Here is a 23520-nt window from a genome sequence, read left to right as displayed (position 1 = left end):
TGTAGGTGACAGAGAGCGGGAAGCTTGAATGTGTCTAAGGCAATAAATATAACAACATCCCAAAGCACTTCATCCATTTACCAGATCAATGGCTGCAATCTAACATAAACGTAACTGTTTTTATTGTCTCTAATGTCTTGTTATTAGGCAAATTATCTTTAAGTGTTTTGAGAATTGCTAATATGAAAAGGAATAAGCAACTTCAGGAACTGAAATATAATCCTTTTAAACTATTGTCCTATTGTTCAAACACCACAAAAGTGAATAAAGTATGAAAGCCTGCATCTTAAAAATCCATATCAAATGAGCTATTGTGCCTTCCATGACAATTCATAATTATTTTTGATAAAAGGAGCTGTCATTGAATGCAGCTTGAATAACAACTCAAGTAATATGGTTTGTCATAAACTGATTTTACAAAAGCAAGAAGGGAGTCAATAAAAAAAAAGCAAACGCGAGTTATAATTTTCTTTCCTTTGGCAAGAATTTGATAAAACCATCAATGTCTAGCTGTGGGTTTGACAGCTCGAGGGACACTTCTACTACTAACTTCGTATGAAGTGTCACACTCATTTTTGTGTCCCACTAATTTGGTGAGAATATGCATATCAATTACCCATCACGGCTAGAGCTACATATGTTTGTAAGATGTGTGGTGCAAAGTTCATCTGTGAAATGCTAATAAGGGGGAAATGACAAAAAAAAAAAAAAAAAAACAGTTACAGATGATGAATGTCTGTACGCTTGTGGATTGGTGTCTGTGTTGACATGTGGCACATTCGATAAATATAGCAAGATAATTAAATGCAGTAATTATTCAAAAAAGGTGATATAAAAAGGTGATAAAACTGTATCCTAAATGTTAAATGCTCACTCTAGAGTATACACACAAACAAATAAAACAGGAGAAAAAAAGAATATATATATATATATATATATATATATATATATATATATATATATATATATATATACACATACATACACACATACACACACACATATATATATATATATATATATATATATATGATATCTGAGAATAAATATATCCATTTTAACAAACTTATTTTTTTATATCCTTAATAATACCAACCATCATTCCTTATATTATTATTTATATGTTTTTTCCACAGTGACACCCTCTGTTTAAGGATCTTATGAAACAGCAGTTTTTTTTTTTTGTTTTTTTTTTTGATGGGGGGGGGGGTCATTTTTAGAAGAATAAGTGCTTGTGCGGATGGTGAACAGCTGGGAGAAAGCGGGAATTTACCCCAATCTGGTACTGCCCAGACGCTGGTTAGTGCCTGAAGCCCATTCAGCACTGGGCAGCTTTGCATTAAACAGTGTTGCTTCTGCATGACTGGGTGCCAATGCCTGCCTCTCTCTGCCCCTCGTGGCCCTGACCCGTCCTCACCCCGAGCAGCCACCCACACTGGGAAAGCACAGCCCCTGATTAACACCCTACCTGACTCTCCGAGGAGCTCGCATCATCCCCCAGGAGCTCGTTCCGCACCTCATCACTGTAGGCAATACGTGACCTTTTCTGCAATGGAAACAGGTTGAGAGAGGAAAAAGAGAGAAAGTGAAGAGACAGAAAAGGAAAAAGAAGTGGGGCAAGGGGAGAAAGACAGAAAAAACAATCTTTAGTTCATTTGACATGAAAAAAAAAAAATCACACATTTCTAAAGCACGAGAGCCCCCTGTTGGATCAACAAATGAAAGAAAAATACAGGTGATATACTGGAGCGAGTGTGTGTGTGTGCGCGTGCATGTTGAGGAGAGAGAAGAACCGAGTGTGTGTAATCTAGTTTGTGTAGACACTGTGGCTTGAGTGAACCACAGCCCTCAGATACAATGGCAAAAGCCCCCCTTTCACTTAAATAAATAAAAAGTGTAGAATAGCAGACCATAGTACAAGACAGAGGCAGGGAGCGTATTAGGAAAGTATCAGTTGTCAGAGGGAAATGTGTTCTGGGGGCTGTCACTGCTGTCAGTCCTGTTCTCTGGCTAACCCTGTGATAATACCAAGCCAGGGAGCTAGACAGAGAATAATTCATCACCCAGGTCGACGCGATTGGCGTGCCATCAGATTTGGGCTCGTTCCCCCGTCTCTCCTCCGCTACGCAGTTGGGAGAAAGAACGCCGTGTCCAAAAAAGAAAACACACACACACGCACACACTCAACACTTCAGAGCGTGCCACCTCCGATTCAGCAAGCGCAGAAGCAGAGTATGGCATGTTTACAAACACACCCGACCTCTTCAAATACCCTCCAAACTAAACACACACTGGTGGTGCGGCGGAGAAAAAAAAAACACACTGAGATGGCGTTTACCAAGAGCCCTTTGCTTCCCTCTGTTCGCTCTTCCTGCAGGCTGGCACTCTTCGGGAGGATGAGAGCAGGGAAAGGTGCAGGCGATCCACGGGGAAACTATACAGCAAAATAACTGCTTTCCAAGAACTGCTATCATTTTGTGATGCAATGCTGTGTCACAATTTCTTGCAGAGGAAGCGGTCAAATCCTGGAGGATATGACATGAAAATATATAAAAAATAAAAAGTGGAGTTTGTTTAGCGAGTTTTTATCAGACTCAACAATTTCTGAACATTTGAACTTTTGAAAAGGTTTAGTAATGAATCTGCACCATGCTAAATCTTTTTAAAAACTGAACGCAACATTCGTGATAGTTTGATCACTAGACCATAAACAAAAGTAGACAATATAAAGCGGAAATGTAGCAAACTGGGATATCTAGACAGGAAGCGAGGAAAGTGAAGCTGACAGATCTTTCGGTTCTAAAAGTGGGGTTTGTTTGGTGGGTTTTATCAGAGTCTAAAATTTCTGATCATTTTAAATTCTGAAAATGTATAGTAATGAATCTGCACCATGCTAAATTTTTATAACTGAATGCAGCATTCGTAATATTTTGATCACAAACAAAAGTAGTTAATATAAAGCAAAAAGGAAGCAAGGGAAGGGAAACTGACAGATCTTTTGGTTTCAAAATAAATACGTGTCGTGTCATATCTCGTGTCACTTCTGATTTAACCGATAAGCAATCGTTTGCATTTGTGTGCACATTATTTCACAAACGAGCACCACAAACAGAGCGCGTCTTCTGACGAGAAAAAAAACAAAACACACCCACATGTTCCATCTTAGTCGAGTTTCATCTTAAAGAACAGCAGAGGAACTTTGGGGAATGTCGGCATGTTCATAATTGAAAACGGAAGCCTTGGAGATGCCTTCATTTGAATGCACACACTATCGTCTTCAAACCCTATTTTTGTTTCATTCTTCTTCTTCTAAATAGCTGTTTGTTGTAGCTGAGAGCATCAACCACTTTCACGATGTAACCTTTGAGTGCTTCTCGCACAAAAAGAATGGCAAATGCAGCCTTAAGTCTTCGAAGGGGAAAACTAGTCATAGAAACAAAGCGAGACGCCTCTCCCAGCCCGTTTACACCATTTTGCAACTCCCCCTGCAGTAAAACAAGCCTCACACTGATTATTCTCCCTTCATCTGCTGCTATAGCACAGCAGCTGGGCAATATTGACTGCTTAACCCTAGGAAATACTTTGATTGGTACTTTGCATTGGATCTGAGCCGAGTTATAGGTTATTAGAATTATTTATTTTCCCACTTATCTCCTACATACTCATCTCCTATATGCCATGCATTAATAAAGTGGAGCTATTTATTTAGATCATTGGGGTATTGCATATTTAATCATGACCCATGATGACCTCAAATGGATTAGAATGATGTGAATGAAAGTTACATAAAAATTAAGTTCTTGCTTTTTAAAAAATAAAAAAGAAGAAATAATCAATGGATTTTAATGTTCATACATAGTTCAGCTAGAGCACTCAAATATAAATCCTGCACTAAAACATAAAAACCCAGAGAGAAGGCTTTGTAATCGTAAGAATGAAGATGGCTTATTGCTACTGAAAAAAAAAGGCAAAATCTTTTTAAAATCTGTTTGAAAGGTCTTTCTCTTGTCACTTGTTTTAATCTTGGGTGAGAATTTGCTTCAATTCCCAGAAGCACAGGGAAAAGGTACAAAGATCCGTCTTAACTTTATGCAAAGTGGTCTGACTGCCTTTTAGAACAGACATGTCTCATCAAACCAGAGACGAGGATTTTAGTGTCCTGTCAAAAATGTGTGTTATAAGACTGTTGACATGATGCACAATGCAAAAAAATATAATTGCATATGCATCATGCATGCTAAATATTTATATCAGCCATGCAAATTATCATATAGTGTCTGTGAAATGAGAATAATATGAACAAAACTACAGCAGATGTCACATACATTTATTTTATATAAATAGAAAACATCTTATTTAAACCATCCATAAAACTGGTTTCTGTAGTAACATTATGATTAATGTTAAGGGCAGGAAAAAGTAAGAGAATGAAAAATATTTCAAAATGGTAGAAATAATTACCCTAAAATATCTTATTATAAATCAACCGCTATCTCTTATTGTTCATCATTAATATTGCATTCTTTTTTTCACCACACTGCTCACTGACAGCAAACGGCAACACAAGGACGCAAATAATAATGGAACCTGAACTGCAGCAAAAGTAAACAGTTCATTAGATAGGCATTAAAAGGCATAAAAATACCCAGGGGCAGAGTTTAATGAGAGGCCCTGAAGTGACACTGCCAAAGCTTTTTCCTCCACTTTTCCACTCGGAAACCACACGGCTGGTGGCAAACCGTGAAGAGTAATTAATGATATTTAATTTATAAAGTGTGTTTCATTAAGTATTTCTCACCAGTGGGAAAATGTCTGGCCAGTTATGATTTCGAATTAATGGGACTTTACTCAAAAACAATGTGGCTGCCTCAAATTGCCATTTAACCTTTTTCTTTCTGGAGCTAATAATCTGCTGAAAATGTTTAAGGGGAATTGACGATTGAAGTGTGTGTGTGGGGGGGGGGCTAAGAAAGAAGAAAAATATTCACCTCATACTGATGATTTGTGTAACAAAACATCACATCTATAAAGCAGATAAGAAAAAGACTATGACTAACAATGAATGGCATTAAATACATAGAAATATTTAATATGATTGTTATTAAGGCATTGTGTGCATGCATCATGTGTGGTTAAGCTGTGTTCTGCAACAGCGGTCAAAGCGTCATGTGTTTTTATGAGTGCATCTGGTCTATAGTAAAGTGCTGTATTGGTTGAAGAAAGCAAAGACCTTTTCAAGCAGGCTCCAGTATCACAACAGTCTTAAATAATGCATCTCATCCTAGCAGGGGTCTAACACCATCCGCAAGCAGAAAGAATACTATTCACACAAGCACAGGAAGCTACACATCCATCCGCACACACATAATCTTGCTGTTCTCTTTTAACATCTAGAAAATAAATTGTAGGAGGTTGTGCAATTAAGAGAGCACTTTTTTTTGTCCACTTGATACGATATCAGATAAAGGCACAAAGTAATGACGGTCGCAGGAGGGTCTTTATGCCTCTGTGATACATTTTTTAGCCTTTGGTAACATCAAATCGGTCGTACGGCTGATAGATGGACAGATGCGTTTGGTTTTGCGTGCGTCAGTGTGACATTTACGTTAGTCGCTTGTGGTAAAAATCGCAGGAGCTGTGCACAACACATGGACTGATATCAGCATGGTGTCTCTCATTAGCACACAGGTTACTGGTGTGTGCCTTTAATTCACTGAGCTCTGTGTATGAAATGAAAAACAAACAAACCATGAAGGAAAATTCAGGAACAAATGGAGGCCACGGAGATAACAATCACATGAATATGGTATTGTGATATACTAATGTAGAGTGAAATATTGCTATTTGTACTTAAAATTTTAAAAAAGAAAAAGAAAATCTGACTTTTAAATAATATTTATAATTATAATTTATTATTTATAATATAACAATTATAAATATAAAATTAATATTTATATTTATTATGTAATATTTGTAACAAAATATTTACAATTACAATCATCACATGAATATGCTATTTTGATATACTAACGCAAAGTGAAATGTTGCTCTGTGCTTACATTTCATAAAAAAGAAAATAATTAGACTTAATTATAATTGATAATATTGTAATTATAGATATTATCAATTATAAATATTATTTAAGTTTAATTTTCTTTTTTATAAAATGTAAGCACAGAGCAACATTTCACTCTGCGTATGTCACAATAGCATATTCATGTGATTGTAATTGTAAATATTTTGTATATATTGTAAATATTACATGAACATTATTCTTTTTATAATTAAAATGAATTAAATTTATAATTAAGTAAATAATATTAACTTATTTTATATATTAACATTATTGTTATTATAAATTATTATTACTATTATTATTATTATGTATTATAAATTTAGATGTTTAATATTTGTAAAATATTATATTACAAATTAGTGTACTTTTTAAAAAATATACATAAAATGACAAATTAAAAAAATGATTTAAAAAAAAAACTAATTTGCGAGGGAAAATCTTGTATATATAAACATAAGGGAAAATATAATAAAATATCATTTTAAATTTAAAAAAAAAATGATGCCAAAATATGGCATGAAAAAGTTTCTACATAATATAAATATGCTGTATCCAATACAGCCTTGGATATTTCTGTCAATGTCATGTTCGAAACACCAAGTGCAGTCAATAAACCTAACGACTCTGCCCACATATAGAGAGCGAGGGAAAAAACGATTGCAAGTGAACTCTCAACAAAAGAGCAAATTCAAGCTGCTTTGATTGAAGAAACGGCATATACTTCTTGAAGGCCGGGGAGTCGCTGCGAATGGTTATTTCTTTAAGGCATAAGCGCCGATTAAACCCAATATTAAAATATGGAAGCAGTTCTAATGAAAAATCAAAGCCCGTTTCTCTGGCAGCCGAGCTTTTTCTCACATTAATGCTGGGTTGGGAGCAGGGCCGGTGCGGGCACTAGCAGAGCAGACCCCGGCTAGGCAAGAGTGGAGAAATCAATAGAGAAGAGCCGGTGGGGAGGGAGACTGCCAGAGCTGGCAGGGCCGGGCCGGCTCCCATCACAGCACTCTCCTCTGGCGTGCAGTGGGGAATGAAACGGGCCTCCCTGGGTCAGCACCAGAGAAAAGGTGAGATTAGAGGAAATGGAGGAGGGATTTCTGAGGCACAGGATACCTGGCGAGCCGGGGACCAATCGCCCATTAGCCTGTGGCTACCTACATATGGTTCACTGAACCCTGCACAGAAAATAACTATTTTTTTTCTTGTCTTTCTTCACCTCCCCCGATCCATCTTTCTCACTCCATCTAACTCTCTCCTTCTGGAAAAAAAAGTGATATGTGGTTTTTTTATATATATATTCTGACCTAAGTTCATGCCATATTTAGCATCTGATGTCTGTTGTGAGTGTTTCTTCTAAGAAAACTCCGATGCAACCAGTCATAAAGAAAAAAGCTGAGCTTATATGCTATTATTGTGTGCGAATACACACGGGAATGAATGGCTACACGGTGAATAACGCCTCGCTCGGTCTCTCCCTCTTCTCCTCGCAACGCGACTATTGTCTGGGATGAATGCTCAAATCATTAGCATAAAAATACCCAAACACACAGCAGCTTAACCACATCATTAATTCTATACATGAATGTATATTTGTCACTGCCCTATGTGCACCAAATTCAAATGGAGATTTAAACAAAGGCCTCATCCACAGTCATAATGAAGTGCAGTCCTGTGAAATCAACTGCAACCATTCATTACAATAGAGCTCAAGACGGAAGTTCAAGACAAGATATTTATCCCGTGGCCTCTGCTAATCCTTTCTGTATATATATATATATCTCTGTCGGAAAAGAGATGATCTCTAAACTCAGTTACACATTATTTTTATTGTGTGTGTGTGGTAATTGATAAATATATTTAAATATAATTATATGACTGACTAATTTAACAAAGTAATAATATTATAATTATATAATACATTGAATTAAATTAAATAGTAAAAATATATCTAGCTGATATAATTGCTTAATGCATTTCAAATAAATATGCTTTAAAATAGAATCAACTTAAAATAACAATAAATAATATTATAATAAAATACGATTTAAACAATAATTTAAAATAAAAGTACAATAAAATAAATAAATTACTTCTACAAATAACTTTAAGAAATAAAAATAAATCTTAGTGCAGAACAAGTTTACCCTGCATTATGTAGGAAGAAATTCATTTCAAATGCGAATATCAAAAATATAAGCTTGGACAAAAATCTAAAATTATTTAATGAAACATTTAAATGCAAGGAAAAAGCAAAGACTTAAAAATGGTTTGCTACCTAGACATACTCTCTCTTTAAGCTCTATGTTTTAAAAAGTGTGATGGATGTGATGTTATATTTCAGATTTGCCTCATTTTAATCAATTACAGAAAGCTAATTTCTACCACAGGCTTTCACCATAATTTTCGACCACTATAATTCCACCCAAAATGCTTCCTAAAAAAAAAAAAGAACTCTCTCATCCTCATTACGGAGAAAAACCTAGCAATAATTTACAGATTTTTGCACTGTAAATATATCACTTCATTAAAAGGGAGGACGAATTGATGTCTATGGAGTCTGAGATGTCAAAGTTTTCTCTCTCTCTCTCTCTTTGGTGCATGCGTTTAAAGGGGGGGGGGGGGGGGCAAGGCAATGATTCATAATACATTTCATAAATACTTCATGATTTTTCATACTTAAGCTGGCCTGGCAAATCAAAAAAATGTTGTCACCCCTTTTCGTCCCTCATGTCAGTTCATCATTTTCTGGGGGTGTCACATGTCACTTTCACTTTACAGGAGCGATAGGAACGGGCCGAGAGAGGAGACAGCTCTGCTGTGTCTGATTTTCCAGCCACTCTCATACAGACACACAGAAACATGCAGTAGTTTGTCTTGAATTGAAAAACTACCTGATCTGTGTCACGGGTAACTATGAAGACAAATAGGATAATCATTAACTCAGCTCAAATAAACAATACACAAACAAAAACTTAACAAAATCATCAACACATTACACAAATATTCATACTTGTATGAAGATCTGTAGCTAAATTTTATCCACAAAATGCTGCAATTACCACAAAAAATAAAAGTATAAAAAAAACTAAATTCTTTTTAGAAATAAAAGTTACTCTTACATACAATTAAATTGTAATACTATTTTTATATTATCCTGAATGCAGTCATGGACCTAAATAGTTTTCGTATTTTTCTATAATTAAAAGAATATTAATTCATAAATCATCTAAAAATGTCCAAATGCTATGCTGTAAAATTAGGCTTTCTTATAGTTTTCAAGCTTGAGAGAAAACCTCCACTTCTTATTAAGAACATGGGCTCTTCATTCCCAGCCATGGAGGCTTGATTTTCTCCCTCGAGTGACACAGTCCTTCACCTCATCACCGTCCCATCACTGCGATTAGAGCACGCGCCACAGCGCTGATCTCTGCAAAGCCACACAATCCCATCTCAGAGTACCAACCAATCCGCAAGACGCCCCGCGTAAAACAACTCCATAATAAAAGACACGTTCAAAAGATTGATTTAGTCCCTTCTTAAATCGGTACCATCTCAGAAAAAGAATCCCATCAATCCGTGAGATTTCCATAATAAACACAGAAGGTTTTTAATCAGGCTGGCTATACTCAAATGACACAACTGTTCTAATCTGCATTACCTTCTTAGTGCCGTGAAACAATCAGACAACAATCAAGAGTTTTTCAGAGTGCATATTCAGCTCTAATTTAAGGCGATTAAAAGTGTCGAACATCCGGGTCAAGTATGTCTGTCATGCTTCTCTTTTGTGGAAGCTGCTGTAATTGATGACTTGGTTGGTTTGACAAGAACTCTAAGAAACAAGTTTTCTGTTTTGATTCGGAGAGATTCAAAAGGCTTATTTGGAAAGCATGTGTGTGTAAAACTTGATATAGCGCACTAAAGGCTGCAACAAGTCTACAGATGAGAAGAGCTTGACGATTAAAAGTTAACTTGGGGAAGTGCAGCAAAGTTTTTTTTGAAGTCAGTGGATTTCATCAAGATGATTGACAAACCTGTTTTCAGTTTACTTATCCGACAAACCCCTGAAGGGATTTAACAAACTCCAACAAAGTTTTGCAGAATCTGTGACCTGAACCTTGACCAGTAATTTTGTCATTTAAAATTGCCAGTTGACAAATCGCTAAAAAGACTTTTTGCTAAATGTCACAAATCATTCAAAGACATCCATTTACCCTTGTGAGACAATTTAAAAGATAAACAAATAACAAAGCTGCCCACAATCTGACACTTTTAACAACTAGGGCAAATTTACCATTGGAAAACTAGATCACATTGTACAATTTCACATGTAAACTTATCAGACTGCTTAAGCTTAATAATGCCTTCAATAAACGTGATTAAACTCACGGTAATGTTCATGTTTTTGAGTTATTGGTCATAGTATAAATCCCTAAACCTTACAAAATACTTTTATGGCCAGCCATAAAAGAGAAAAATGATTAAATAGATAAAATTATGCAGAATTATTAAGTATATGAAATGTATGTCTGAGGACAGAGCTTCAATTTCACTAAAAGATGTTCAATACAATTCACTATTTCATTATTAACCTTAATATTCATTTTATTTCTTTAAGATCATCTGTGCTTTCTTCACAATACACCTATAAAAATAATCTTCTCTGATAAACCATCTGAACTGATTCAAGGCTAAATCATCTCATAATTGTCATTACTAATTCATTACAAAAATTATTTTAAAAAACATACCATTTATATCGAATCATCCATAATAAATCATGGGTTTAGCAACCATTGTCCATAAAAATCAGAATGATTTTAGACTCACATTTTCTCTATATCTAGAAAATACAAATGCAAAGCATTGTATGAAATAAAGCCTAACTAAGTGTTATGATATACAAATGTATGCATGACCTTATTACTATTAAACTCAAACATAAAACATAGCTAAATAACTAAAAGGAATAATAATCATCATTTGTCATCACATTTTTTTTATAAAATATCTAAAATAACAGCACATTCATAAATTATTATGCAAATGTCATGCCAGCTGCTAAAAAAAACTATTAGTCTCAGAAGTCAGTTCATTAAAAGAGCACAGTTCATAAAGATTAAAACACTATAGTGCTGAGAGCAAAGCACAACGCTTGAGCTGGAGTCTTGTGAAAGGTGTAGAAAGGTGGGAGAGACCCGTACTCAAGCGAGACCCCATCTTGCCCTTTAAATGAGCAAACAAGTACCCCCCATCACCCAGGATATTCACAGTGTTTAATCTCAGAGTTCCTCAAAGGAAAGAATTCAAAAAGAAACCGATGGTCTACCTATATCTAGGAAAACGGCTTGGATTAGCAATTGCCTAAAAGCGGTGATGAGCAACGATCTCTTCTTGATACCTTGAACAATGTCGCCATCTATCTTTCATAGAAGGAAATGAGCCAGAACCAGGAATTGAGCCTGATAATGCAGTTTAGCTAGTTTATCATCTCTTTATTGATCAATGAGACAACTAATTTTTCTACATTAAAATACATCTAGCTTTGTATAAACAAGAATGTTATGTAAGCCCATCACCCATAATTCCTTTATTCAATATTTTCTATATATACAGTGTTGAATAAAAGTGGGGGGATTCAATGTAGAGATAAGAAATCAATTATTACTTTTTTTAAATAAAATATTTAATACTTTATGTTTGATACAAATAAAACAACAAAAAATAAATGTGGAACCTGTAAGGCCTTATATAGACTGATATATCAAGGAATAGAACAAAAAAAATTCCACATGCTTTGAAGAGAATTTTTTTCCTTATTAATTACGCCTCCATTACTTTTTGACCAAACAAAAGCATCGCTAAGAGGCACTGACATTTACTTTTGGCTTTTTCGGCCCCTGACTGACTTTCGGCCTAACACAAATAAGCTTTACCTTATTGTTTTGTGAGCATTTAGCACTTTTGCCTTTTTGCTAATATAAGGCCTCTGCGGGGGTTCTCGGCTTTAAGACCCTGCGCCCCCATTATCAAAATGAAGCCATCATGAAGCGAGCATACCTTCGGGATGTCCTTCTGATATCTGCCTACTTTCTCTTAAAAAAATGGCAGGGTTAAGAGGTCGGCCGGTCCCCGTCTGCCGCCGAACAGGAGGCTTAGTCTGGCGAGTGGGATGGAGCGAAGACTTCAAACCGCGGGGTGAACGGGTGAGTGCGAGCGGGGGTAAAGAGAGAGAAGCTCCAGGGAGGCCAGGAGAGGGGAAGGGCAAGACAAGGCCTTGATTTCCCGTGGAAGCACAACAAAGCCTCTGCTTTTTTAGAGAGAGCAGCGATGGCCCTCTCCCTGACACCTCTTAGAAGTGTGCGTGTGTGCTCACGTTGCGTGGCAGAGAGGATAAGCCATCCACGCTAAAGCATTTGGCACTTCTGAGGAGCCAGCTGAATCTCCCAGCTTTAGGACAAGTTTCTGGGGTTTGCTATCACCGGCGGCTTCAGGGGGATCTGTTCTTCAAATGCACATAAACTCAAAGAACCAAGGAGAAAATGGCTTTCAATCAGGACAATTATCTCATTCATATATAAATAGACTAAACCAGAAGTTTAGGACATACATTACTTACTGTTTTCATTAATATAACATTCTCCATTTCATTATAATTACTATTGAGCCCAATGAATTTTAATTTCTTAAATTATCTACAAAAAGTAAAATATTTGATCTTTTAGTTTCCAAATTACTGAGTTTGGAAAGCATAAAACACAAACGACGGCTTAAATGTTAACAGCAACCAACATCTTGCATATCCATGATTAGTTAGCATAGAAATATATCTAAAAAAAAAAAAAATGAGGTGAAAGGCAAAGGAATGCAACCATGAACGGTGCACTAAACCCTTTCACAGCGGGTGTTAATTGCATGATAATTAAGCACGGCAACAGTCAAGAGGGAGAAGCTAAAGATTAATCATCGGCCAATTAAATGCCCACGGTGAGGAACGTGAGGCCCCTCGGAGACGAGAGATCTCCACTGTGATCTGAGCTATCAGCACAGCGGCACAACATCAGATCACTGGCAAAAGATCCTTTTCAAAACTCTCCTCATTTATGTCAGCCTTTCTGGAATCATTGTGGATGCCGTAGCCATCTGGTAATTGATATCAAGAGCACCTTGAGTTAGGTGCAGGTGCTGAGTTTGAAAGAAATGATGAAGTGAATTCGCTGCGTGCTGAGACTTCATATGGTGGCATAAGCGAATGGAGTGGATTGCAAAGAGAACAAGGCTAGAGGCAAACTGCCATAAAACAGTTTAATACCATTGTGATATTTAAAAAACACACACATACATATATATATATATATATATATATATATATATATATATATATATATATACACACACACATATATATATATTTACTTAAATATTTATAAAAAAATATATATAGCCTATTATCTTCATGTGGAAGGATAACAATGATTGTGCTAGCATTTTAAAAGAGACGAATAATATGTGTGTGTGTGTGTGTGTGTGTGTGTGTGTGTGTGTGTGTGTGTGTGTGTGTGTGTGTGTGTGTGTGTGTGTGTGTGTGTGTGTGTGTGTGTGTGTGTGTGTGTGTGTGTGTGTGTGTGTCTCTGGACCACAAAATCAGTCACATAGGTACTTTTTTTTTTTTATTGAATTTTATACATCATCTGAAAGCTGAATAAATAAGTAAGCCTTCCATTGATGTATGGTTTGTTAGGATAGGAGACAACTATTTGAAAATCTGGAATTGAGGGTGCCAAAAAATCTAAACATTGAGAAAATGGCCTTTAAAGTTGTCCATTTATGTTCGCGATTGTGCTGCATTCACTCACAAAAATAAATGTTTTATATATTTGTGGTAGGAAATGTACAAAATATCTTCATGGAACATGATCTTTACTTAATAAAAAGAAAAAAGCATAAAAGAAAAATCGATAATTTTGACCCATACAATGTATTGTTGGCTATTGCCACAAGTATACCCGTGCTACTTATGACTGGTTTTGTGATCCAGGGTCACATATAGTCTCTATTAAAATGTTAGCACAATCATTGTTATCCTTCCACATGAAGATAATATATATTTATAATATAAATATTTATTTTATAAATATTTTAGTAAATATACAAGTATATATATAACAATTCAAAATAACTGTTTTTTGACAGAAACCTGAATGATTTCTGAAGGATCATATGACACTGAAGACTGGAGTAATGATGCTGAAAATTCAGCATTGCATCACAGGAATAAATTGTATTTTAAAATATATTCAAATAGAAAACAGTTATTTTAAATTGTCATAATATTTACAAATATTACTGGGTTTTTTATCAAATAAATGCAGCCTTGGTGAGAATAAGAGACTTCTTTTAAAAACATAAAAAATTGTACTGATCCCAAAGTTTTTAACGGCAGTGTATATATATATATATATATATATATATATATATATATATATATATATATATATATATATATATATATATATATATATATATATATATATATATATATATATTAGGGGTGTGCAAAGCAGCCGGTATTTGTATCTGTATTTGTATTTGTTGAGAGGGGAAAAGTATTTGTATTTGTATTTGTATTCGAGTAAAATTCAAAATAGGTGTAAAAATCCAGTTCTCTTACGAGAGTTCTCTCGTACTGCGTTTTATCAAAACGCTACGGGAAAAGTCTCTTTTCACGAAACACTGAAGCAAAAAATTATCCTTTAATTTTCATATATGTAAAACGCGTTGCGGCAGCAGCAGTCAGCTATGGCGAGACGGCTTGCTCGCTCATTGGCTGCTCTGCGGCAACTGCTTAAGCCTATCGAGCGAGGCCTGAGATGACGTCAGGCCAATGAGGGCGCTTCGCGCCCTCCTCGCCACTTCCCGCCGAAACGGGCGTGGCTTACCTCTATAAAAGGAGCTCGAGAAGGCTGATTCACTTGATTTTAATCTCTTCAGCGAAGCGCACGCATCGCTGGATCACGGAAGCAAGCGTCGTTCGAAGCAAGCACTTCAGCGGGACGAGCCCTCGAAGCCGCTGGCCAACGCCGCCTTCTACAGCCGTACCTGCTGCGCTTTCCGACGCCTATATCCTTTATTGCTATATTGCTCTGTTTTCTGTGTGTGTGTGTGTGTGTGTTCGCTGCAACACTCACCCCTAAAAGAGCTGCGTCTTTTTCAAGACGCCTTCTCATGCAGCGCTCGCGCTCGCTCCGAGCCAATTGCCTACGGTGACTCTGAGGACTCGCCAGGCATCCTTTCCGAGGCTGCCCTTCCTGGAAGCGGACGGCGGGATTAGTTTTTCTTTACGTTACAAGAAAAGCTACCCTGCCTCTGCACGCGTCATTCACCGGCGAAGGAGAAAAGAGTGTTCTTAGTCCCACCGTTGGTCGGTCTGACCTCTTTTCTCTCACATTTCTCAGTTCCCTGTTCGGCGACTGGAAATATTATTGCAGCAAGTGAGTCTGTTACATGCTTGCCTGCCAGCAAACGCCGAAGAATACATGTTGACGCCGCTTTCAAAGCCTGTATCCCCCTGTGGCTCAGTGGTGGAATTATAGGTTCTCCTCGCGGGAGACCGGGGTTCGGATCCCGGTCTGGTGGCATATATATTTATGCCGCCAATGCTTTGCTCTGTAAGTCCCCTGAAGGCGACTGCAGAGATGCATTTTGCAGCCAGCGAGCGCGTAGTACCCGCTTGCCTGCAACCGAACACCGTTTCTACGGTTCCCGCGCGTCACTGGCGAAAGAGAATGGAGTGTTTTCAGCCCCGCTGAATCTGGGCGATTTCCACTCTTCTCACATTCTGGCATTTTGCAGGCGTTCTGAAAATGCAAATCACTCTGTCTGTTCCCCGAGAGGCAACTGCAGACGTGTTTTTTGCTGCCCACGAGCACGTGGTACAGGCCTGCAAGCAAACGCCAGTGTGGATAATACTCGCGCTGACTTTGTCTATGTATCTTCACTGTGGTCCAGTGGTAGATTCTTAGACTTGCGCGCGGCCGATCGGAGGTTCGAACCCCAGGCTGGCCGGCAGAAAATATTTATGCCGCCGAATGCAAATCACTCTGTTTGTTCCCCGAGAGGCAACTGCAGACGTGTTTTTTGCTGGCCACGAGCACGTGGTATATATGCCTGCAAGCAAACGCCAGTGTGCATAATACTCGCGCTGACTTTGTCTATGTATCTTCACTGTGGTCCAGTGGTAGATTCTTAGACTTGCGCGCGGGCGATCGGAGGTTCGAACCCCAGGCCGGCCGGCAGAAAATATTTATGCCGCCGAATGCAAATCACTCTGTTTGTTCCCCGAGTGGCAACTGCAGACGTGTTTTTTGCTGCCCACAAGCACGTGGTACATGCCTGACAAGCAAACGCCAGTGCGGATAATACTCGCGCTGACTTTGTCAATGTATCTTCACTGTGGTCCAGTGGTAGATTCTTAGACTTGCGCGCGGGGGATCGGAGGTTCGAATCCCAGGCCGGCCGGCAGAAAATATTTATGCCGCCGAATGCAAATCACTCTGTTTGTTCCCCGAGAGGCAACTACAGACGTGTTTTTGCTGCCCACGAGCACGGCCGATGATGCTATATGTGTAGAGAAGATGCCCACTGCTAGTGCCCATCCCTACACACTAGCACAGCCCTTCACACAGGGCCCGCGCTCATATATTCGACTCGGGTCGATCACGCACACAACATAGTGAACGTGCCCACTGCCTAGTGCCCACAAACACTATGTTCTGCATGCCTTGTGGTTTCTGTAAAGACGAAACCTGTGTGCATTCACTCTGCTCAGACAGACAGTGCACTCATTGCAGTAACTGTGCCCGCTCTCCCGCGCCCACACTTACTCACGGTACTTCTGGTGTCCCGGCCACGGCCGATGGTGCTATAAATGTAGTGTCGATGCCCACTTCTCAGTGCCCATCCCTACACACAAGCACAGCCCTGCACTTAGGGCTCGCGCAAATAAAATCGACTCAGGTTGATTGCGCTCCCCACATAGTAAAAGTGCCCACTACTCAGTGCCCACGAACACTATGTCTATCAGATCACAGGCTCTCTGTAAAAACGAGACCTGTGAGCGCGCGCGCTGCTTACACAAGCAGCGCGCCCCAAGCAGTAAATGTGCCCGCTCACAGCCCACATCTACTCGCACACATGAGTCCCATGGGACTCGCGCAGCCCCCCCTCACTCAGCCAAACACTGTTGTAAGGTCAAGGGCGAGCGCTCCGCCCGCTGTATTAAGCGCGCCCCCCGCCTCAAATGCCGCAGGCATAACGCCTATGTTTGTGAGCCCCATAGCACCTCTGTCGCACGGCGAACAGAGCGCGCTCTGTATCCGGCCCTTAGCCAACCATGCAGATGCATGGGCAGCGCTTCCAGGGGTTTCGGACTGGGTCTTAGGCATTATAAAGAGAGGCTTCTCGCTACAGTTTTGTCGACGCCCTCCGCGCTTCACAGCGCGCGTCGAAACTTCGGTTCCGCTGAATGTAGCACACCTACTTCGCCGCCGAAATATCAAAACTGATAAGCAAAGGGGCGATAGAGCTTGTTCCCCGAGTTCAAAGCGAACAGGGGATATACAGCAGATACTTTCTAGTCCCCAAAAAGGACGGCGGTATCAGACCCATTCTGGATCTCAGACGACTGAACAGAGTATTAGTGAAACGCCGTTTCAAAATGCTCGCAACCAGCAAAATTCTCGCGCATGTTCGCCGAGAAGACTGGTTCATGTCGATAGATCTGAAGGACGCGTATTTTCAAATACAGATAGCGTCACATCACAGGCGATTCTTGAGATTCGCCTTCGAGGGTCAGACATACCAGTATACAGTCCTGCCTTTCGGCTTGTCCCTGGCACCTCGTACATTTACGAAATGCATGGACGCAGCGCTCGCTCCTCTCAGACTCAGAGGCATGCGAGTGCTGAACTATTTGGACGACTGGTTGATCCTAGCCCAATCACGATCTCAGCTCATAGAGCACAGAGCCATTTTACTCGATCACCTCGAGAATCTTGGTATCACGGTCATTTGGGCGAAGAGTTCACTGAACCCCAGCCAAACGATTCCGTTTCTGGGTATAGTTCTGGACTCACAGTCTACGACAGCGCGGCTGTCGCCACAGCGCGTGCTGAACATTCAGCGCGCGGCGATGTCTTTCCGCCGCGGCGCTTTCACCCCGCTCAGAAAATTTCAAAGGATGCTGGGTCTCATGGCCTCAGCATCGTCAGTTCTCCGGCTGGGCTTGCTCCGCATGCGCCCGCTGCAGTTCTGGTTGAAAGCGCGGGTTCCGCGCAGAGCGTGGGTGTCCGGTCATTTACACCTCAAGGTCGATCAGGACTGTGTCACAGCCCTGGTGCCTTGGATGGCGAACGACTGGTACCAATCAGGTGTAAGCCTGGGGACTTCCTCGAGGGTGAGGATGGTGTCTACGGACGCATCCACCTCGGGATGGGGAGCGCTGCTCGAGGGCAGACCGTCCTTCGGCCTATGGTCGGAACGGGAAAAGCTCCAACACATAAACTGCCTAGAAATGCTGGCAGTGCACAACGCGCTGACGCGTTTTTGTCCCCACATCAAGGACCAACACGTCATAGTCCGTTCGGACAACATGGCAGTGGTGTCCTACATAAATCGCCAGGGCGGTCTGAATTCCATACCCCTGTACAGGCTGGCGAAACGCCTCCTGCTATGGGCTCAGCACAACCTGCGCTCGCTGAGAGCAGTACATGTGCCCGGGCTGCTGAATGTGGGCCCGGACAGACTGTCCAGGAACAACGTTCCTACGGGCGAATGGTCTCTACACCCACAAACAGTCCGGCTGTTGTGGGAGAGATTCGGCAAAGCGGAGGTGGACCTATTCGCGTCCCGCGAAAATGCTCACTGCCCCGCACTCTTTTCAAAGACTGACAGCGCGCTGTCCCAAAAGTGGCCGCGCTGCCTGCTATACGCTTTTCCCCCCATCTTCCTCCTGCCTCAGGTGTTGGAACGGGTCAGGAAAACGAAATGCCCAGTGCTGCTTGTAGCACCGTTCTGGAAGAACCAGGCATGGTTCCCAGTTCTGATGCAGTTAGCAGACATCGCTCCATGGCCAGTGCCGTTGAGGAGAGATCTCCTCTCGCAGGCCAGGGGCTCGATCTGGCACCCACACCTGGAACTATGGTCCCTTCATGTGTGGGCGCTCAACGGATACCCGTTGGTCTCGCAGAGGGAGTCATGAATACCATCACGGAGGCTAGAGCGCCGTCGACCAGGCGACTCTATGCTTCAAAGTGGTCGGTTTTCTCCGGCTGGTGTACAGCTCGGAGCCTTTCACCCCTCGAATGTGAGGTAACGGAGGTTCTCTCCTTCCTACAAGAGCTGTTGGATAAGGGCAGATCCCCTTCCACGCTCAAAGTGTATGTGGCGGCTATTTCAGCGTTCTCCGGTTCAACGCTGGGTCAGTCACTGGGAAGGAATGATTTAGTCATCCGCTTCCTCAGGGGAGCTAGGAGACTGAATCCACCCAGACCTCCTTCAGTCCCTATGTGGGACCTTTCTACGGTCCTGGCGGCCATGAAAGGTGCCCCTTTTGAGCCTATCCAGTCTATTAGCCTCAAACATTTGTCTTTCAAAACAGTGTTTTTGATGGCTCTCGCTTCAGTGAAGCGCATAGGCGATCTGCACGCGCTCTCTGTGAGCCCGGCGTGCTTGGAGTTTGGTCCTAATGACTCTAAAGTCATACTCAAACCTAAGCACGGCTATGTGCCGAAAGCCCTCAACACGCCTTTTCGGGCTCAGGTTATTTCCCTGGCTGCCCTGCCGGCATCGAGTGAGGAAGGGGACTCGAGTTTTCTTTGCCCTGTTAGGGTTTTAAGAGCTTATATGTCCCGCTCTGCTGTCTTCAGACAGACAGAGCAGCTCTTTGTCTCGTTCAGTGGACGTTCCAAAGGAATGGCTGTTTCGAAACAAAGTCTATCCAGATGGATAGTTGACGCCATAGCGCTGGCTTATACTGCCAAGGGCATTCCATGCCCGTAGGGAGTTAGAGCGCACTCTACGAGAAGCGTTGCTTCTTCGTGGGCTTGGTCCAGCGGGATTTCCCTACAGGATATATGTACGGCGGCAGGCTGGGCCTCTCCGTCTACATTTATCAGGTTTTATAACCTAGAGGTTCCCGCCTTACAGGCTAAGCTTTTGTCGGTGTAATCTGTTCAGCCGTCTAGTCAGACCACTGAAACCCATGCGCAATGCGCTACCGACTATCTTGGGCAGAACTGTGTAAGACCCACATTTCCCACATTAGTTCAGGTTCCCTACCCTGTCTATGTGATGTTATACTTGCGTCTGTGGACATGTCTATTCTACGACGCTACAGTATAGGGAATTAAGGCTCCCACCCTTATTCCCTGACTCTGTGTGAGTCAATCTGGTGATTATGCACTGTGTGCCTGAAATAGCTTCCGGTGATCAGTGTTTTTATCCCAGCACGCACGGCGTTTTGCAAGGGGTTCCCGTAGCGTTTTGATAAAACGCAGTACGAGAGAACTCTCGTAAGAGAACGTACTCGGTTACTAACGTAACCTCGGTTCTCTCTAGAAGAGGGAACGAGTACTGCGTTCTCTGCCGTGCGTACGGTTCACTCTGGTTCGCTTCGGCGATCAAAATCAAGTGAATCAGCCTTCTCGAGCTCCTTTTATAGAGGTAAGCCACGCCCGTTTCGGCGGGAAGTGGCGAGGAGGGCGCGAAGCGCCCTCATTGGCCTGACGTCATCTCAGGCCTCGCTCGATAGGCTTAAGCAGTTGCCGCAGAGCAGCCAATGAGCGAGCAAGCCGTCTCGCCATAGCTGACTGCTGCTGCCGCAACGCGTTTTACATATATGAAAATTAAAGGATAATTTTTTGCTTCAGTGTTTCGTGAAAAGAGACTTTTCCCGTAGCGTTTTGATAAAACGCAGTACTCGTTCCCTCTTCTAGAGAGAACCGAGGTTACGTTAGTAACCGAGTACGTTTTTTTGCGTTACACTTCTAATTTACGTTATAGTGTAAGTATTATTTAATTATATCCATTATAATAATTATGGATATGCAATATTGGTTGATGTTTTTCCATAAATCCAGCAATGAACATGTAACAAGGAACGTCATTGAAAAGAAAATAACATAACAGCCATTACATATGTTAACGTTACTCTGTCAACAGCCTATTGTCTAAATTACCGAGCCAACAGAGCTATAGTGTTGTCACGGTACCAAAATTTCAGTATTTGGTACCAATACCTGTGAAAATCCACGGTTCTCGGTAACAATTTCGGTACCAAAGCTTAATTTAGATTAAATTTACATATATTAAAGCGTATATCAAGGTTACAAAGATGGAAACTGTAGTATTATAAACAATTTACAATAATATTCCATTTGTTAGATAACATTAGATAAAATTACCTAACAATAAACAATAGTTAGGCTATATTCTGTCGCAATTATTCTCCTTGGGGTTAATTTAAAAATACATTTTTAAAATCAAAAGTTAACATTATTTATGTTAACATTATTTAATGCACAATGAATGAAGTGAACAAACATGACCAATCAAGTATTTGTATTAAATAACATTCACAAACATTAATTAATGTTGTAAAAATATATTGTTCACTCAATGTGTTGATGTTATATAACGCATTAAGTAACGTTAATGAATGGTATCTTATTGTAGTGTTACCAAACAGGAGATAAAACATGTTTTATTTGACTTGACTGTACTTTTATTTAATCCAAAACTGCATTCATATTTAATTTTAAAAGAGCTTTTTAAACCTGCTAAGAGTTATCCAGCTAAGAATAAGCCTAGAACTGACGGACTGATATTAATGACATAATGACGGCTTTTTATTTAATTTCTCATCTCCATAAATATATCTAAAGCTAATGCAAGGGCTAGAAATCAATTAATTCTTTGCTGATACTTCCTCATGAAGAGCGCTGTTCGCACCGTTTTCTCCTTTCCACAAGCGCTTGCCCTCCCGTGGCGTCTGTCGTTGCTATGCAGCGCGCCGCTCGCTTCTACTATAAGCGCGCTTGCCGCGCGCCTACATTTGAAATCTGCACGCGCAAAAAACACGCTATGTGAACTACCCCTTACGACAACGTGACATTAGCCTAATCCAAAATATTTCAGCCACCACATCAGCAGCACCGCCGGTCGCCATGTCTCATGAGGAAACGCAGCTTTTTGATATAAAGTTTTTCTTGTTCCCGAATACAAATATTTTTAAAAGTATTTGTTCGAAATAAGTATTCGTAAAAAACACATTATTTGTGCCTTTCCGAATACCGTATTCGGGTTCGGCTCCACCCCTAATATATATATATATATATATATCACGTAAACATAGGTCATATTTTATGTTAAGGTGACATAGTTACATGCACAATTAAAAGTAACTAAGCCTAATCCAAATCCTAATCTTAACCCTATAGTAAGTGCATGTAGCTAATTAATATTGCACAGTACTTATGTGTAATTACACTGTAACAACATTACCTTAAAATAAAATGTAACCTAAATATGTATTTATATTATCACTGAAACGCAAAAAGATTTACCAGAAACAGGGAATGTAGGGAATAATAATTCGTGCAAGAGAAAAAGGCAAGGGCGGCACCTCATATTACAAACATTAAAGGATCAATGCTTGTTTAGTGTGTTCAGTATATCCTCTCCTAACAGTATGAAGTAAATGTGACCACCTCAGAGAAACCAAAAAGAAGTGTTTTTGAATAAGACTATCATGGTATGGGGGTATTTATTTATTTGTTTATTTTTTAACGCCATGTTAGCAGCAAGGCTATATTCATTGTATGGGGGTAAGAAAGACAAGCATTGTGATGTAAAACAAACAAAGGAAAAATTTGGCTTCAGAGTAAAAGCACCTCACTAAGGTTTGATGTGTGTGGGGAAGATTCTTCATGGTCAGGTAGAGTTATGAATAACTAAACAAGGACATCTGGAGAAAAATACAGCTCTGCTCTCCTTGGCTCAAGTGGTAGTTGCAAAAAATACACTTTGAATTAACCACAGTGGAAATGGCAATAACCTTCAGTGGTTTTAAAGTTGAAGGACTAAACTTCCAACCACGTGTACGTTTGTGTGCTTATGTGAAGAAGAACACGGCCATTGAAAGTATTCACGCAAAAAGCATGATGTTTTTGTTTTTTTGTTTAAAGATGTTTTTAATACTCACAAAATCTTTCTCAAGTTTCTCCATCTCTTGCTTGTAGCTCTTCAGACGGCTGTTGTACATGCCTCGGCTCTGAATCGGGATCTCTCGAACCTCAAGGTCCATCTGCTCGAGCTAGAAACACCAATTAAATTCAGTGTAAACAAGCAAACCATTTCACATATGATTTCGATACTAAAACAATTAAACTGTC

The 23520-nt window shown here is 40.1% G+C and overlaps 1 protein-coding gene across 6 annotated transcripts in view; it reads right to left on the bottom strand.

Moving 5' to 3' along the window:
- vti1a (vesicle transport through interaction with t-SNAREs 1A) overlaps positions 1-23520 on the bottom strand; it is a 151043-nt gene that overhangs the window by 116067 nt on the left and 11456 nt on the right. For all 6 annotated transcript variants that reach the window (XR_014032120.1, XM_081393005.1, XM_081393002.1 and 3 more), the window contains exons 3-4: positions 23331-23441; positions 1469-1546 (exon numbers count right to left, since the gene is read on the bottom strand). Coding sequence is in view for 5 of the 6 variants with exons in the window: in XM_081393005.1 (XP_081249131.1) it covers positions 1469-1546; positions 23331-23441 (189 nt within the window). In the remaining variant the exon portion in view is untranslated. The remainder of the gene's footprint in view (positions 1-1468; positions 1547-23330; positions 23442-23520) is intronic.

Source organism: Scardinius erythrophthalmus (genome assembly GCF_964197995.2).
Source record: "Scardinius erythrophthalmus genome assembly, chromosome: 18".
In the NCBI taxonomy this organism is placed as follows: Eukaryota; Metazoa; Chordata; class Actinopteri; order Cypriniformes; family Leuciscidae; genus Scardinius; species Scardinius erythrophthalmus.
Note: the sequence above shows the minus strand (reverse complement) of the source record. Positions and strands in the feature narration are given on the sequence as shown.